The sequence below is a fragment of the Pungitius pungitius genome, chromosome 16 (genome assembly GCF_949316345.1).
Source record: "Pungitius pungitius chromosome 16, fPunPun2.1, whole genome shotgun sequence".
NCBI lineage: Eukaryota > Metazoa > Chordata > Actinopteri > Perciformes > Gasterosteidae > Pungitius > Pungitius pungitius.
The window spans coordinates 9,922,827-9,940,385 of NC_084915.1; the positions used below are offsets into that span (position 1 = coordinate 9,922,827).

Below are 17,559 nucleotides of genomic sequence, written 5' to 3' on the forward strand. Positions count from 1 at the left end.
TGAAGTTCTCGTTCTGCTTTGGCTAAATCTGATTTTGTTCTCCTTGGGTCAAGAGTCTGTTGAAGCACAGGTCAACGTGTTGATCTATGCAATAAACTAAAGTCAGTGTTTTGCGCTATGAGACTATTCAACGGAGAAGCACAGGAAAAGATCTTCTGTATTAATGTGGTAAAAATACTTTATATTCTTTATAACAAAGTTTCATTTTATTTGAAGTACTAGAGCGACTGAGAAAAAAAAAATATTACCTTCAAATAGTATGATGTATATTGGAATAAAAAATATTTTATCTTTAACAAAATAACTTTAAAAAGCCAGTCCTGTTATTGGGCTAATTTGACATAACTATCCCCAACTATCTGCAGCAACAGCAGGGTTACAGTGCTCTCTAGTGGGAGGCAGGGGGAGGGCCAATGCTCATCAATTTTAGAATTATTGGCAGGGAGTTGTGTAAAAAGATATATATTTGGGGGGAAAAAAAGTCAAAATATATTATGTTAAAAAATAGTCAAGTATTTTCAAGTTTGTTGTTAATCAATTTAAACATTTCACTACAATACATGTACTTTTTCACAAGGTTTGTAAAACCAACTAAATATTCAAGATTATACATTTGTGTACCAACAGATTCTACCCAAAGTGTCCCTTTGATATCCGTGCAGTCTGGTGATCATCATCGTGGTTTTCATTACAAACCTAAAATATAGGTTAAGCTGTGCTGTACTTGTGGTGCATGTGTACTTAGGGTGTAAACCAAAATAGTTATGATAGGGTAGCCAAAATCACAATTTTATTTTTCTACATTACAAAACAGCTCAAACCATACCAATACCACCTCCTCCTCGCCCAGTCAGAACGTTCACAATCTACTACAACTGTCCTGATTGGTTGCCATGGGGACCAAAGATGTTTAAATAAGGACCTAGGCTTTCTCATCATCACTCCCTTCAAGGCTGCTATCTGTAGAGTCTGCTTCCTCTTCCTCTTCCTGTTCCTGTTTCTGTGGTTCTTTTTTGGGATGCTGTTCGGGCTCTGTGGTGCTGGAGGGTTCTGTGGGTTCTGTTTTGGTGGCGTTGCCTTCTGCTGGCTTCTCAGTATTGTTCTGCAGTCCCTTATCTCCTCCCTCCAGAAAAGTAGACCATCCTTTCAGTCGCTCTTCACGCTCTCGTGTGGTCTCTTCCACCTGCAAAAACAGTATCACCATTAAAGCTGCAAATTCTTTCCAGATGCAGAGTTTAGTAAGTTAGTAAATTAGTAATATGTTAGTAATATCACATGACTTGTTGGTAGGAATGATGACTACTTTCAGAAGCCTTGGAAATGACAATCACAAAATTTGATGTCATATTTATATAATATTTCTTTATTGCTAAATTCACATTTGTATCTTGCATTTGGTGTACCTGATAGTCTGTTGTTCCATCCCAAAGCAGAGCACTCAGCTGCCTTCCTCCAAACCAGCGACCATTGAAGGACTCTATGCACGCATCTGCTTGTTCGGGCTCCTTAAATGCGACCGATGCCACGCCGTCCGGGTGTCTCTACAACACAAACATGCCAGCTCCATATTAATGCCACTAACAAACCATTTTACTCTGAGTATCATGATTGACATTAAACTCACATCGAAGAGGATGACCTTCTTGACGCCTCCAAACTTCTCGCACTCTGTTCGCAGATCATCACGATACTCGTTTAACTCCAGTGGGTCTTCCTACAAAGGCCAAACCAGAGAGAGCAGAGATTATTACCCTCAATGGACAACGTGTGTTTGTGTGTGTAGGCATGTATGTGAATGTGTATGTCTCTCCGCACCTCAAAGTCACTGGGGTGGAACATGTTCCTAATGATGACAACTTTTTCATGCCTCTTCCTCAATTCTCCTTGCTTCTCTGGCCTCCAGTCCAACTGTCTGCACGGACAAAGACACAGAAAAGAAGATTCTTCTGTTGGTCCATTTGAGCATGTTGGCTGTTCCTCCTCTCATGCAAAGTAGCACAAGAGGGAAGTCAAATCAAATGGAACAGGGAGGTAGAATGTACTTCTGTTGCTGCTGCATTTTTTTCCTATAATCTTTGTTCTTCTTCTTCTTCTTGCTGGCGTCGTACTGGCCCTTTAGCTCAAACCGCGCTGCTTCCACGTGGAGTCTGTACCCTCTGACCTCCGACTCATCAATCAGACGCAGAGCCAACTCCACTGACTCCTTCTGCAGAGAATCACAAACACACACTGTCACTTCACTGTAGAGTAATGCAATACTATTGCAATTGATACTTCTATATACAGTGTCACTAGCCAAATCCCAGGCAGAACCTTGTTGTCACACACCTGTGGTCATTATAAATTAAGCTTTAGGCAAGCAAGGACGGACAGACCTTGAGATAACAGCAGAGACCATCTCCCTTTAGATTTCCCTCTCTATCCTTGTAGAGTTTGACCTTGTACTCTTCAGTAATGGGGTCCCGCATCACAATGCCACACTTGGTCATCAACTCAGCAAATTCATCAGGAGTGATGTCGAGAGGCAGGCCTGAGGAGGTAGAAGGAAGAGAAATGAGGGAGAGTGAGGACCCTGACAGTCAGCTAGTTGCTGGAAAGATGTCTTCTTGACAATGAGAAAATAAATCGTAGAAATACCAACCAGAGACGTAGACGTTTGTGTTTTTATTGTCCTCTATATCAAACCATCCTATAAAGCATGAGAAAGGAAGGAAAAGGCATTTATCAAAAGAATTGATTTGATTGTTCCAACTTAAACTCATGCATAAAATTGTATCCTGGTAATAATCACTATTGTACACAGGTTTAATGTGGAAACATACATCAATGACTAGCTGTTCAAAAAGAACCCCATAATTTACCATCCCTGTGTTAGTTAATTCCCTGGTTTTCTCTCTTTTCTCTCTTTGTGGTTTTGGATGTAACTTTACCTGGATCTGGTTTTCTCTTCTCCCCTTTCTGTGTTGCTTCTTCCTGCTTGTCTGCGTTCTTTTTCTTGGAGGAATCTCCTGGTTTGGCCTTTTCTGAAGGCTTGCTTTGTGGTTCTGGGGCTGCTGGGTTGGAGCTGCTCACTGCAGTTTTGTTGGGATCTGGATCTCCATCCTGAGTGAAGCCATAGTTGGCCTGGTAGGCTGCAATGAAGTCCTCTGTTATCTAGAGAAACGAAGCAAACTTTCTTAAAATGAACAGTGAAACTTTAAACAAGTACGTACCATGTCTGAAATCATATTTGGGGTGCATTGACATTTCTATTTTGTTCTTCCAATAATGTATTTTGTTGCCGAGAGTGGTAAGTAGAAACTGGTATGATGGGCTTTTATTTCACTTCCTTTTTAACATTACTGTTGCTATGCCACAGCGCCACTGGTCAGAATAGCATGGCATATGAATCGTAATTAAATTGCAATTATTACATTCCAGTTTCCCCAAATTACAGGCGCTGCAATATTTAGATTCTAAATGTTAATGTTCAATGTATTATTTTAGGTGAAATATGATAATACTGCAGAGATGAGCTGGCCTGTTACATAATCAAACCTGGGCTAATCAGAACAGGTAGAAGACATAATCTAAATATGTCCAAAGACTGCTGCCCAAAAATAGGGTAGATCTAAAGTTCAGGGACTGAACATATATATGAAGAAGGAAAACAAAAGTTCATACTTTAGGGAACCAGGCCTTCTTTTCGGGGTCCCAGTCATACACGGTCCCGTCCTCTGGGTCGGTGTAGGTGTTTGGATCAGAGCCACCCTCAGTTCTCCGTTCATAGAGTTCCTGCAGCCGCAGCTGCTCCATAAACTCTTTGTTGGCATTTGATTGAGCACTCATCTGCAACAAGAACGTGTATAACATGCATGTATAAAGCAACCGTATTAAACCAACAAGGGAGTAGTATTCATGTCATATCTTGTTTTAACATATCCTTGTTCTTATAAGATTTAACTTTAACTTGTTTTAATGTGGTAATAGGAAGTATGTTTGGGTTACTATCCAACTGAAGTGAGAAAAGACAGCAAAGAAGCGCATCGTGTGTCTTTTTCCTCTGCTCGTGGATTTAGTAAAAAGGTATACATGGCTACTCAATAATAGGTAAAAGCACGACATTGAACACATGTGTCACTGTCAGGACAGTACTGTAACAAACAATCAAGGACTCTGCTTAGCCAAATATCACATTTCAACATATAACGTTAGCTCCTGGTGAAAAATGTGTCAGTTCTTTTAATCATTTAACGTTACACTGTGGTTTGTTTGATGAACTGACAACATGAATTGGTGGCGTTAAGCCAATTTAGACAAATGTGCTGTCCGCGTTAACACCGCTTTCGATGTTTGGTTCACATTAGGATGATGACCATTTGGTAACATTAAAAGTTATGGGCTTGTGAGTAAGAAGGTTGGGCGATAAATCATTTGGTGTTAGCCAACAGCTAATGTTGGCTAACGCTATTGTCGTTACCTCCAACGACAATAGCGTTAGTCCAGTCTAAAATATGGTAGGTGCAAAGGTTAACTAAACAAATTCCCTGCGTCTAGAAACCCATCCACAGAAACAACCTGTTTTTGAGCAGCTTATTTAATGAATATTACCTTTAGCTTTAGGCGCAAACGTTTAACGTTACCCTTCCACCCGACCCTTAAATGAAGTACTTCCGGTGTCAGGTTTGCAGTACGCATGCGTGACTAGTGAAAAAGAAGCGCTCGATTTGTCGTGCAGCTTCTACCTTTTCCCCCCTCGTATTCAACACAGTCACTCCGCTCGCAGCGTCCCCGTGTCACGTCTTGTTCGACAACAAGCTCAGTTAGCTAGCAGCTAATTTATCAACCCCTTTAGCGGTACATCGGCCTGTCATGGCGGAGGGTAGCGGTAACGTTAACGTCAGTCCGGGCGACCTCCCACCGGGAGACCCGCAGTTAATCGGTATGATCGTGGAGCATCTGAAGAACCACGGGCTTTTCGACGAGTTCCGCCGCGATTGTCTCGCTGACGTTGATACGAAGGTAAGTCATTCGGCTAGCCACAGCGCCACGATGGGCTGACGTTAGTCAACTTAACATCTATTGGTGGCTATCGTTGGTTGTGAAGTCGTCGCTAGTTGAAACCAATCTAGCAGCGTGTTCTCCCTCGCGGTCGTGTCATTGCACTCTGCGTGTGTTCTCTGCTGCCAGCCCGCCTATCAGAACCTGCGACAGAAAGTCGACAACTACGTGACGTCGCACCTGAGCACGCAGGACTGGAACCCGTCCATCAACAAGAACCAGATGAGGAACGGGCTGAGACAAAGTGTTGTTCAGTGAGTGCTCCCGTTCGCTGCCTTCGCCTCTTGGTTAATTAACAGTAGTTCTGTAACTCCTATTTGTCTCGCAACTGTTTCCTCCAGGTCCGGTATGCTGGAGTCCGGTGTGGACAGGATCATCACTCAGGTCGTCGACCCCAAGATGAATCACACTTTTCGGCCGCACATAGAAACTGCAATTCACGATTTCTTGTCAGGGGAGAAAAGGGACGGCGCCTTCAGTTCTAACTGTGCACCGTCAGAGCCGTTGGATCTACAGGAGGCCCCCCCTGCGCCTGGCCCCAAAACCCCGTGAGGCCTGTTAGTATAAAGTGCACTACAGTTTAGGGCCCGAGAACAATTTAAGATATGCCGTTAAGAAATGAATATTCTCCACCCCGCCGCAGGTACACGTTGTGATAGGACACATAACTTGCTGTACAGATGTGTGCAACTTTTTTGAAAGGTGCAGCACCAGATGAGAAGATGGGGACAGAAGAAGAGGACGAGTAGCAGGTTGTTTTTTCTGAAGAACCAGCGTCTGGAGTGTTTCTTCTTTCAAAGTTATCCGCATGAGATTTGGTTTCGTGGCTCGTCTGTGGATGTTGGACAATGCGGAGCGGCACACTTTCACTGCACAGCGCTGCTTATGGGGGAAAAACGTGCGATATCGACAGGCCGTGGCTTTGAAGTTGCACATTATCAAAACGCACATTTCTCACTTGGGCTCTTCTATTGACATTTTCCTTGAATATGTTGTCTAAAAATATGTTACACTTGATTCACGCTCATTCATCATGATGTGGGAAGTTGTCAGGCTTCTTTCAGAAGAAGAAGATCATAGTTTCTGTCCAACTCAGAGTGATTTATTGAAAGACATTTATGTAAGAATATTTGTCAGTGTCAAGGTGTCTCAATTTTTTTTATCACACCGTGGCAGATGTATTTAGAATGCAGCATTGCTTGTGAATCCAATGTGCTTTTCTAAACTCTGTTGACATCACTGCCCCTCAATTATGTTGTGGTTCTATTTTTTTGGTTGTACCTGTTTTGTGCATTTCATTACTAAAGATACTCTGCTGTATCCAAAGATTTTTGATAGCATTTTGAAGCAAAATCATAAAATTAAACTAAATGTGGTGTTTTTTTTCTCAGCCAGTCTAGACTATCACATGCACTTGATAATATTCTGAGGCCTACATTTCCATGCCTCACCACACCCCAACGCTCCACATGAACAGGTATGCAGGGCGTGTTTGAAACATGACATTAACTATTACTGTACGCAGTAGTGCATTCAGGGAATACTGGCTCAGTACCCTTTATATGAGCCGCTCATGTCAGCTGCTTTCATTCTTCCAATATCTTAAAAAATACCATCCACCCTGCAGAGGTCTGCATGATGGTTGAATGAAAAACATTTTTTGTGCTTTATCTTCAAAAAGTCACAGACGTAAGCCACCCTTTGTGTGCCTGTTTTTTGTCTAATTTCCTCACAGGGTTAGAGGTTGCTTTGAAAGCCTTCATGAATAAGTCTTAAACCTCAATCCATTGTTACTGCTTGTTTTTGTTCGGGATGTACAGGTTAACATAAATAACGTCAATGTATAAATATGCTTACTTGAATTCATGGATGATGTTTTAATGATTTGAATAATTGTTATTTCCCATTAAACCCAATTGAATGAAAAAGGCTACAAAATAGTAAAAACAAATTGATTGTTTTGTTACTCTGTGCAAATTTACAAGAATAAATCAATGTATTAATGACTTTTTAATCACTAAAATGTGACTCCCTATTCAGCTAAATCACAAAATCATACATTCTTATTTACTCATAGTTCTGCTCAAGTAACTTCAAGTCAACTAAATGATGAACTGAATACATAAACGCAATGCAAACAACTGACCCAAGTTACCCAAACGTTATGCTTCCTCTTGAGTCACATACTGGATGAGTGTGATTTTTACTGTATGGATGCAGAGACATCTCCAGAGGCAGACATGTTATTCACAACATGATCATGTGAGGGTCCGAGGCGGGGAGGCCCCTGCGTGTGTGTTGTTTGCGCAGTGGTGTCTATATGCATTAGTGTAGCATTTGGGTGCGTTTGTGTGTTCAGTGTCGGGGTGAAGGGTCATTGCGTGGGAGGGTGGTCGTCAGGGCTTGTGTGAGGAAAGCTGTGGGAGGATGTTTTGAACCAGGAAGAGACAGAATGCAGCGAAACGAAAAAAGAACTCGAACATTAGCCCCCAAAAGAGAGTGTGTTTCCCCCAGCTGGGCCCCAGCATGGATACACATGAATGTACCCCGTCTCTGTACCTTGACCTCACACAACAACACACACACTTAGATTTGTTTTAAGCAATCTTTATTGGGGGCCACATGGACGCAGGGCAGATAAACCCAATGGTTATAGTAGCAAGAATTGTGTTTTCTTTTGTGTGTTTTTTTTACCCGCGTGATGATGTTGATGCCGTGGTGTCACATGACTATGGCCTGTCTCTTTGTTGATGTCACGGGTCAAAGGTCAAAGGTCAAGGCCGTTACGAGACAAAACACGACCACAACAACTGGGCTGCAAGAATGGAACACATTGACTAGATCAACCTGTACGTAAAGGCTGATCTAGTCAGAGCATGCATGTTGAATACATTATACAAATTGTGTGTTTGTGTGTGTGTGTAGGGTTCTTTCAAGTGTTTGCCGGGTGTAAATATAAATGTAAATAAATATATAAATAAATGCTCATGGGTTTCTCACTTGTAATTGAGTCCGCAGTTATGAATGTTAATGAATCGTTAAAAATGGTCTCCAGAATGCTGCATAGAATCTTGTAAAATCAATGCTGGCTCCAACCGGTTTCTTCATATCAATATTAAAATATAAAAATAAAAAAATGTATTAGTATAAACGGATCCCCGTCTTGTCCCCACCCCCCCCCCCCTCTCTCCCCGCCCCCCACTATGCCATGACCCTTATCACACACTCCTGCTCTCTCTCTCTTTTAGTCTGACTGCGCCTACGTTTCTCACGGCACGTTTCCCTGCCAAGAAAGCAGCTGCTAACCCTCAAGCACACTCGATGCAATCTGGCTGTGTGAGTGTGGATGTCTTAAGTGGATGACCTGCAGACTCCAGAGGAACAGGAAGATCCCATTTAAGACAGCTGCTACCAGAGAATGTTTGGATATTATTTTGGTATTGTTGACTGGAGGACTCGGAGAGAGGACAGCGTGACCCACTCGTCTTGGTTCCAAGAAACACAACTCAAGTGTCCTGCTGGAGAATATAAAACATCATAAAGTCTGGTTGAGCGGACCAAAAAGATGATATAATATATGAGAGCACCCTCTTACAGTGGACACATGAGATGCAGTGCACTCATTTCCCTGTGCAGTTTTTTTTATTATATTGGATAATAAATAAGAAAACTCAATCACATCGAGAATCAATAATCGGATTTATTCAAACCCGGCTGCACATGTTAAATTCTCTCCTCAATGATGAACCTTTTGCTCCTTCCTAGTGACGTCACGGGGCTGCGCTGCTATTGGTAGAGACGTGAACGCGCATTGCTCATGCGGCTTCATATATTTCAGCCTCCGTGCAGCGGGGATAGTTTCCAGCGGACACCCTGTGCGAGGCGACACCGCTCCAGAACCTGTGGAAGCTACGGAGTAAAGAGAGAAGGGCCTCCAATAGAAAGCATGCCAGCCCACGTGTCCGCCGGGTTGTTCCTGCTCGTGGTCTGTCAGCAGGTGCTGACCCTGGATCTGCGAGATGCGCACGAGAAGCAAGGGAGCCAAGTCAAAAAGCGCCTGTCCCCGCAGAGCGCAGGTGAGTCCCAGCGGCTGCTGCCTCGACTCTCTGCCTTCAGTCACAGTGCTTCCGGGTGTTTCACGACTTGTATTCAAACGGGTGGGTCTGCAGGAATAATCGATCAGTCGTTGGTTCTTTAATTGTTTGAAAATATGTGCGAGGTTACACTCAAGAGCAATCTTTAGCGGGAAAATCAATTGATCACGTGCCTTCATGAGGCAATGTAACGCTCCGCACTGGATGCCTTGTTGACGACACAATGGCATTCATGTTTGTTATATTTAGAATCTAGTAAAAGCTTATCATCACGGAGTCCCCCTGACGCATGTTAAAGAGATCTGTGTGATATTATTTTCTCAGCAACAGAGAACAGAAACTTTATTTAGAATTGACATTACATTGTCAATTTTGACTTTTCTGTCTGTAAAACCGATGCAGTTCCCTTTCTGCACACAACAAGACGTTCTCAAAGTCCTCGTAATGTGTGATGTTAATCTATTTCTAATGCTTATATTGTCCTTTCTAATCAGAACACAGGCTTGCTCTTTGTGACTTTCTCTCCCTCTCAGCCGAGATTCAGAGTTGCCTGGTGAGTTCAGGGGACGTCGGCTGTGGGACGTTTCAGTGTTTTAACAACAACTCCTGTGAGATCCAAGGGCTGCACCACATCTGTCTCACTTTGCTGCACAACGCGGGGTGCTATGACTCACAGGTGGGCTACATCACGACAATTAGAAAATTACAAAGAAAATGGAGTATAATGGAGTGATAGATTTAGTTAATATATTTATAAGAGAGCTGGATATTGTGCCACATCAGATTTGCACTAGAGAAGCAGCCTCTCTCTCAAGAGAGGTTGTTGAAGCGCAACACCCGCAGCACAGGTCAGACGAGATGCATCGTCCCACCCGCGTGTCTAGGGTCTACCCCGGGTTGGGCATGCCCGGAGGACCTAGGAGATATCCTCAACAGATGCCCAAAGCACCTGAGTTTCTCCTTCTGGCTTGAAGGAGGTTTCGGCTTTACTCCAAGGAAGCTCATGTTTGTGGCTTATATCAACGTTCTCATTCTTTCGGTTCAAAGCCCAAGACCACAGGTGTGGGTCAGAACATAGAGTAATTGGTAAATTGAGAGATTTTGCCCACTATCTCCGCTCCCTATGCACCACTATGGCGTCACTGCATCGCCACCAACGCCGCGCCGAACCACCTGTCAATCTCACGCTGCATTTTCCCTTCAGTTCTGAACCAGACCCTGAGACACTTGAACTCCCTCGCTTTGGTTTAGGCTCAGTGACTCGCTCCCACCCCCCGGAGAAGCCTGGCCTCTAATCAGAGGTACTGACTCTCGTCCCGAGTGTTTCGCACTCCGCTGCAAACCGCCCCAGTGCATTCTGGAGGGTCCGGTCTGAAGGTCAAAGCAACATTCTGCATGATAATAGGTGTTTTTTTAAATCTAAAAGAGCAAAACAATGTTTGCTCCAGAATCTATACCATCTGCCAAAGAATTACGAGAACTGTCTTAGTGATTTGAAAAATCTAATGTAATGAAATCACAAAATACTTTGCAAAGGTCCATGAAATATTCCATTTGGTTCACGGGATCTACAGCATAGCTTATGTCTGTTGTTGTTAGTATGCAATAGGAGCGGTTGGCCAACCACTGGGGGACATTTTTAAGAAATGTCTGCCAGGCCCACATACAGTAATGTGAGTTTTGATGGACCAATACCAACTTTAGTTCCCAATACATCTGCTTTTGGTCACTCCATGAAACATTGTTATGTAAGTAGATATTCTGTGTGGTTTGAAAACTTATTGATTCTCCTATTTTGTGTACAATAACAACCGTACAAAGTAAACAAAAATGTAGGCATTGAATTTTTGGTTGTGCCTTTTATCTTTTCATTCTCCCTTGCGCATTTAGTGATTTATAGCATTTTAATAGCAGACTATACTTTTTTTATTATCATCTGTATAGTAACATACTGTACTATTACTTTGGGCCCACTATCTGGATACTATGCCATGATCTGTTAAACAGCATGCTATATATGACCTTTGTATGGCATACTTTATGAATTTGATATATTATGGGCTATGCTATGGACTTTTCTCAGGTAATTGTCAAGGTATTGTACACTGATTGCTTTTTATGATTTTATTGCATACTGAACAATGACATTCTATGACATACTAAACAATGAGGGTTTTTGTCGTTGAGATTTGTATGACTAACTGTGATATGACTTATAGAATATAAGAAGTATAGAATATTTTGTTATTATATTCTATACTTGCCATACTATGCGGCAATTTATTTTTGCATCGCTATGGCATACCATACAATGTCTTCCCCATTGTTTTGGCATCCTATACTATACATATTTTTATTGGAAGACAATACTATGACTTTTTATGATGTATATTTGTTGTTTGAGTCTGTAGACATAAACAGGAGGTTGACATTGTGCTCGCTCAGTACATGCAGCTTTGCTGCCCAAATCATCAGAAATGAGACTGATTCCTCATGTTGCTCTCCTTCTCCTTCCAGGGAAAGTCCTTTGTGAAGGAAGCGTTGCGGTGCATGGCACTGGGTCTGAGGCAGCGCTTCAGCTGTGTGAGCCGCCGGTGCTCAGCGGTAAAAGAGATGGTGTTCTCACTCCAGAGGGAGTGTTACTCCAAACACCAGCTCTGCCTCGCGCCACAAGACCACATGGATACCATGGGCAACCTGGTGCAGTTCCACCTGATGTTTCCCCCGGGGTGAGAGACACAGACACACACACACGCAACCAGTAACCTGATACCACAACATCCTCTCAATTACTGCAGTATTGAGCCCAAGTTCAACATTACATACATATAAATGAAATTTATTTTAGTATTAGTTTATTTTGAGGATGCTGTGTAAGGGTCCTGGTGTTGTGCTTTCCGGCTCAATAGAATAAAAACAGAGCTATGTTTTAGTAATGTTTAATAGTATAATGTGTGATGATATCATGAAAAACAAATTAAATGTCATGGAAATCCATGTCAAATTATATGGCATAAAAAGTTAAACCACGGTATCATGTTATCACTTCGAGAATGGTACTCAGTAAGTCATACACATATAGAAATATGCACAATGTGGCAAACACAATAAACCTGATAAATGATTTGTACCGTATGTCAAAGAGAAATCACAGCATAACGTGTTGAGAAACACTGTTTAAAAAAAAAGCCTAACGTAAATACATATTCTTACCTTAAAGACTATGTACCCGGTATGTATGAATGTACTTTCCTAAATACACCACAGGTCTGTGTTAAAGGACAAAGGTGTGCGCTTGGTTTCCTCAGACCTCACGTGGAGCTGATGAACTTCCTGTTGAGGTGCGGAGACAAAGTCGGGTCGTGGGTCGGGCAGCGGCTGCGCGCGCAGTGCGAGCACCACTGGGGGGCGCTGTGCAGCAGCTTCGGCAGCACCTGCTCTCACCGCCAAGCAGACGCTCTGCAGAACACCACCGCCCCACCACCACCACCCGTCGGGTCCTTGCCTGTCGCAAATCAAGTGCACCTGAGGCAGTCGACCGAGGTGTCCGAACCAGAGCAGAGGGAAGGCCTGAGTCGCAACGCCAACCAATCTGAGAGAGCCAATGTTACTTCTGTATGAAGAGGCAGGCGAGTCAAGCATAGGTGCAGCTAGGGTACACTAAAGTCATGGCACTTATTATTATTACACCAGCAGTGGTGGTAGTAGTTTAGTGTCTCATTGCTGGTGAAAGCAATCTAACTTTAACTTATTAAATATGTTGGGTATCCATGCTAGATTAATATTTTTTACATTTGATTTCGGATGAAAACCATTTATCTACCTCACGTCAACGTCACAGTAAACTGCAGTCGCTGTATCCTGCAGTGAAACATACCAGGGATTCAGCTGCTATCTCAGTCAGTATTCTGACATTTCAAATCAGTTTTTGTACACTAGTGTTTTATTGCGCACCATAAAGTGGACATATTATCTAACGGCATCTTGTAGAGTCAGGGTTCAGTCTGTAGGAAGGAAAGCACTCTTTGTTCTATGAATATGTATTTTTGATGCTCTGCTTGAGTCACATTTCATACAGACGACAGATTTTAAGACATGTATTGTAACTTTTTATTTAAACAAATAACAAATAAAATACATATTCTTATCTTAAAGACTACGTATTCTGATTGAAATTAAATAATCGTCAACAACTTGACAAGAAGTTTGTTAGTGGGTCGGCGTCTCTAAAAAAATGTCACAGAACTGAACAATAAAGCATCTCTGATGTGGGGAAGGTTGGGTATCCTGCCACCTACTGGTACATCTGTAGAACTGGAAGCGTTCAACATTCACTACTTCTGACTCAATTTGGAAGATACATTTTAAGAAGGTGTGTAATCCATTTTCTAGAATCAGTTGTGGAGACGTCCGAAGGAGGAAAGGCACGGTGTCGAACACATACAAAAGTTTTAATTTGACAACGAGTAAATTAAGTGAGGTTTGACTTATACGACAGCTTTGACTCTTGTTGGTTCCATATGCCGGATGATGTGCTAAAGCCTCAGAATGCTTCAATGTGCTTCTCTAAATCAGCCCTGTCTACTTAGTGGGTGCAAAGGTCATAAAAGTATACAGAATTGGAACTTCTCTCAAAACTCTTTCATCTGTGATGGCGTTCGAGGAGGAACTGCTTCAAAGTGCGCACCCGTATCTTAATTTGTATAAATCGCCTCTTCAAGATGACCTGGTCACTCAAAGGCAACATCTGTTGGGATGTGATGTGGGAACGAGGGGCTGAGGCTAAGCCAGCCGGCTTTGAGCTTTTCGCTATTTGCGAGTATAAAACCACGTGCCTTTGGAAGACGGTTGATCGGCACACGTTTGTTTGAAGCATGCTGAGGCGTTACCCCCATCGCTGTTGTTGCAAACCTCAGAAGGTTCAAATTTAAGTTTACCCATGTACCCCTTACTCACATATTGCATATTGTGCTAAATTCAACCAGATGAAGAGTTTTCACTTGAAGCTTCGCTCTATATGCCAAAGTCAGGTCTTAGGACTGTTTCCAAGTCCTTGTCGTAAGGCTGAGTGAAAGAACTTGAATTGGGTGAATTTTTTAGCCGGGGAGCTAAATGAAAGGGAAGAGACGTTTCTTAAGGATGTAAAGGACTGTGGCGAGGAAAAGGGCCAGAGCCAGGAAGATGAGCAGCTTGTCTGTGAGCTCCCGCCGGTTGTACTTGAGGATCAGTTTCCTCCCCAGGTGAATGGTTCCTGTCATGCTTTTAAACTCCTCATTGGTTTCCTGCACCGTCCTCGAAGAAGTGGCTGTGTGAGGTGGAGTATAAAAGGTTTAAGAGGGAAGACGTGTTAGTAAATCGTGATGAGAAATAGAAACATATTGGAATCATCTTTTGTGCACAAACTATAACCCTGAAACATTAACAAAGTAGAGGTTTTTTTTACCCAGTGTGCCAATAGTGTCCTCACTCTGCTTCACCTGTTCAGCCATCATCCTGCTCATAGACATCAGACTCTCTGTAATGTTGCTACTGGTTTCTGCTAGGCTTTCTTTAGTCGCCTTCCTGAAAGAGAAAGACACACAGAGCTGATCTGAAGTCTGTATGAAGTCAAACCACTCTCACTATCCACATTTCTCAAATGAGATTGACGTGCAAATTACTTTAGCGAGTGAGGGACAGAATATATCTGCAAAATTGATGCCTCTGAGGTAAAAAACAGGCTTTGAATTTGAGGTGTGTCCCTGGCGCACAACTTGTATCACTGCTGGTCGATTGCTCACAAACATGGACAAGTCTGTAACTGAGCAGCATATTGTACAAAGGAAGGGAACACTATGCTGATCTACATCATTAATGGTGTTAATTGAATAATAACATTAATAATAGAGACAGCTGGACGCAACTTAAATGTCCATTTCTCAATATCAATTAGGATGTTTTTGCAGTAAAAACTGGTTTCAGCAACGGACTATGAGTAACACTGAACCCATCTGAGGAATTCACTTTTAAATGCAGTCTCTTCAGGCTGGAATTAGGTTATGAAGAGACCAGAGAGTTTGACAGATGTTTAATAAATGCCGGCATTGGGGGTTTAGGCTTAACAAAAGCAAAACATGTGCCATGCTAACGTCATAATGGTTTAAAGCGGATTGTTTCAGCGCCACAGTAAAGCCTGTGGATTTACTGACCTTTGTCTGGTGCCCTGGTGTTCAACTCCATGCAGAAGCTCATTCTTCTCCGTGACGTCTATGGCTAGTTTACAAGCCAGGTTTGCTTTCCTCCATGCTGTCTGGTTACTAGATAAAAAAAACAAAAAACACATTTGTTTAAAAGCTAACATGCTAACAACCTAGCGAGTTGACCAGCCAGTGGTGAACTACAGCAGTGAACAGCTGTTCAGGTGGCCGACGGTCCTTTTCAAAATCATACATCAATCACTTGATTCAAGGGTCAACACTTAGAATGTGAACTACTCCCATTAATTTTCATTTTTAGACTACCAACCAGATACCAATCTTTACTACCCACTTGTGGAGACAGAGACACCACCAAACCTGATGCACATCCATTAGGTTTGGGTTTCAACTAAGCAGAACACAATATTGAGATGTGTTGAGTGAAGGCAAAATAAAGATGGCTTCACTCACATAAGCCCTTAACGGGACGCTGGCATTAAAGCAGGATTGATGAAGTCAATAAAGTCTGTGCTTCAGGGGGAAATGGGTTCACACACCTCAGCATTTGCTTTCGCTGGCTTTCTGTCTCTTCCTGGATGGCCAGTCTGTCCGTCTCTCTGTCCTGTTCTCTGGCCATTTGCTCCAAATCCTGTCAAAGGCACACCAATAAAATATTGTAAGCAATACATCTGTCAAAAGGAACACAGTAGACATGTGATGTGAGGACTCACCTGTATTCTAATTCTGAGCTTGTTGAACTTCTCCTTGACCTGAGAATTGAGCTCCATGAGGGTCGATTGAGGTCCAGGGCAATCCCTGATGTCCTACGGGTAACACGAACAAAATGAGATGCCATGTTCTCATGTTTATTCAACAGGAAACATTAGCAACAGCAAAAAAAACTAACAAACGTGATGCGAACGACGATTCAGAATTATATGGTTATATTTAAATTTGTTATATAAAATATATACATAATTTCATTCAAAAAGGTACTGAATTAATTAAATTTATAAAATATAACAAAAAGGGAAACAGAAATTACACAAACAGTAATGCGCTAGTATCATATTATCTGAATGATCCATTATTTTAAAAAACAGTAAAACGTTAATTACTGTTAATTGGATTTATTGATTGTATTAGTCAATAGACTAACAATTTACACAATAGTATTTTATGTAATGTTAATATTTGTAAATAATTGCAATATATATATCAAGTCTGCCAGCCTTTACTGATTCATCTGCAGATGTCCAAGCTTACTTTCTTGGTGTGGTAAAGGTATTGGGATTAGAGGGGTTAAGTAATTTGAACTTTTCCAACATTCAGCGATTGGGCAAAAGGTCTAGTTTGATGCCTAAAAACAAATCATGTGTTCTATCAAATAATAACTTATTTTAACGTTACTCCTCGTGTGTCGGACACGTCGACTAACGCTGGCGTCCCGTGACTCTCTGTCATGAATGATGGGACGATGCTTGATACGATCATTCACTTTTTTTCTTATAACGTGAATTACAAGTATCTTTTAACTCTTTAAAAGTCACCCTTTAGATAACATTAGCTTGACATTTTTGTTAGCTTGCATCTAGAGCGAATTTAAGCTCTGCCGACGATGCCTTCGCGCGGACCTCTACAGAAAACAACGGCTACCACCACGAGCAAAAAGACGAGGAAACAAACAAAACAGTCACATTTAAGTGTTACCTGCACGAGCGCCTTAATTTCTAGGTCATATTTAATAATTTCGTGTGCACAAATTCGGACGTGTACGTCCGCGTAAGACGCCATGTTTGTTTTTCTACAGCAAGCAGGAGGTCCAAAATACATCGAGCGCCGCTGAAGGCGAAGCAACGGCCTTAACCGTTCATCTCATGCCGCAAATAGTGCAACCACTCGTAACATATGATAGGCTTACTAACCGAAAACAGATGTTAAATTATTGAGGTTTACCTCTGAGTTACACCGTACGGTTTTATGGGAATAATTGGAATAGAAATATTTTTTTGTGGAATAAACTTGCGCAACAACTCACATGGGACGCACAGGATCTCCACTGGAATAATAAAGCTTGAATTTTCAAATGCTTGACAAAACAATGTGAATTTGTAAAAACAAATCCTGCATGAGTTTATCTGGTTAAACTTCATTAAAAGTTGCAAGCGATTTATATAAAGCTAAAAACACAAAATGAGTCAATTAACAAAGTTCAATCCATCTGTTGTTTTTCCCAAAAAATATCTGCA

The 17,559-nt window shown here is 42.0% G+C and overlaps 3 protein-coding genes across 3 annotated transcripts; 1 reads left to right on the top strand and 2 right to left on the bottom strand.

Moving 5' to 3' along the window:
- Positions 1-773: 773 nt before the first annotated feature.
- On the bottom strand, positions 774-4,817 carry htatsf1 (HIV-1 Tat specific factor 1). Its single transcript, XM_037467086.2, has 10 exons — positions 4,591-4,817; positions 3,664-3,828; positions 2,931-3,153; positions 2,642-2,689; positions 2,376-2,530; positions 2,043-2,206; positions 1,816-1,912; positions 1,625-1,714; positions 1,404-1,541; positions 774-1,183 (listed from the first exon to the last, which is right to left on the bottom strand). Exons 1-10 carry the CDS (start codon positions 4,675-4,677, stop codon positions 923-925), a joined length of 1,428 nt encoding a protein of 475 aa, XP_037322983.2. The 5' UTR covers positions 4,678-4,817; the 3' UTR covers positions 774-922.
- Positions 4,818-4,851: 34 nt separating this feature from the next.
- LOC119215785 (uncharacterized) lies at positions 4,852-13,232 on the top strand. Its single transcript, XM_037468221.2, has 7 exons — positions 4,852-5,001; positions 5,170-5,294; positions 5,382-5,589; positions 8,837-9,116; positions 9,629-9,810; positions 11,652-11,863; positions 12,443-13,232. The coding sequence occupies exons 1-7, from the start codon at positions 4,852-4,854 to the stop codon at positions 12,753-12,755; spliced, it is 1,470 nt and encodes a 489-aa protein (XP_037324118.2). The 3' UTR covers positions 12,756-13,232.
- Positions 13,233-13,327: 95 nt separating this feature from the next.
- On the bottom strand, positions 13,328-17,192 carry bnip1b (BCL2 interacting protein 1b). The gene is made up of 6 exons (XM_037467087.2): positions 17,021-17,192; positions 16,042-16,134; positions 15,868-15,959; positions 15,323-15,430; positions 14,578-14,696; positions 13,328-14,439 (listed from the first exon to the last, which is right to left on the bottom strand). The coding sequence occupies exons 1-6, from the start codon at positions 17,141-17,143 to the stop codon at positions 14,243-14,245; spliced, it is 732 nt and encodes a 243-aa protein (XP_037322984.1). The 5' UTR covers positions 17,144-17,192; the 3' UTR covers positions 13,328-14,242.
- Between the last annotated feature and the right edge of the window lie 367 nt (positions 17,193-17,559).

Excerpts from the sequence above, each read along its gene's own strand:
- htatsf1 (XM_037467086.2), bottom strand. The coding sequence starts at position 4,677 with ATGCGTACTGCAAACCTGACACCGGAAGTACTTCATTTAAGGGTCGGG. Across the intron at positions 3,829-4,590 it reads GTTTGCGCCTAAAGCTAAAG|ATGAGTGCTCAATCAAATGC; the intron begins GTAATATTCATT and ends TTCTTGTTGCAG. Across the intron at positions 1,184-1,403 it reads ATGGAACAACAGACTATCAG|GTGGAAGAGACCACACGAGA; the intron begins GTACACCAAATG and ends CTGTTTTTGCAG.
- bnip1b (XM_037467087.2), bottom strand. The coding sequence starts at position 17,143 with ATGTATTTTGGACCTCCTGCTTGCTGTAGAAAAACAAACATGGCGTCT. Across the intron at positions 15,960-16,041 it reads AGCTCAGAATTAGAATACAG|GATTTGGAGCAAATGGCCAG; the intron begins GTGAGTCCTCAC and ends TGCCTTTGACAG. Across the intron at positions 14,697-15,322 it reads CACCAGGGCACCAGACAAAG|GAAGGCGACTAAAGAAAGCC; the intron begins GTCAGTAAATCC and ends TTTCTCTTTCAG.
- LOC119215785 (XM_037468221.2), top strand. The coding sequence starts at position 4,852 with ATGGCGGAGGGTAGCGGTAACGTTAACGTCAGTCCGGGCGACCTCCCA. Across the intron at positions 5,590-8,836 it reads CGCCTGGCCCCAAAACCCCG|AGACGTGAACGCGCATTGCT; the intron begins TGAGGCCTGTTA and ends TGCTATTGGTAG. Across the intron at positions 9,117-9,628 it reads CCTGTCCCCGCAGAGCGCAG|AACACAGGCTTGCTCTTTGT; the intron begins GTGAGTCCCAGC and ends CTTTCTAATCAG.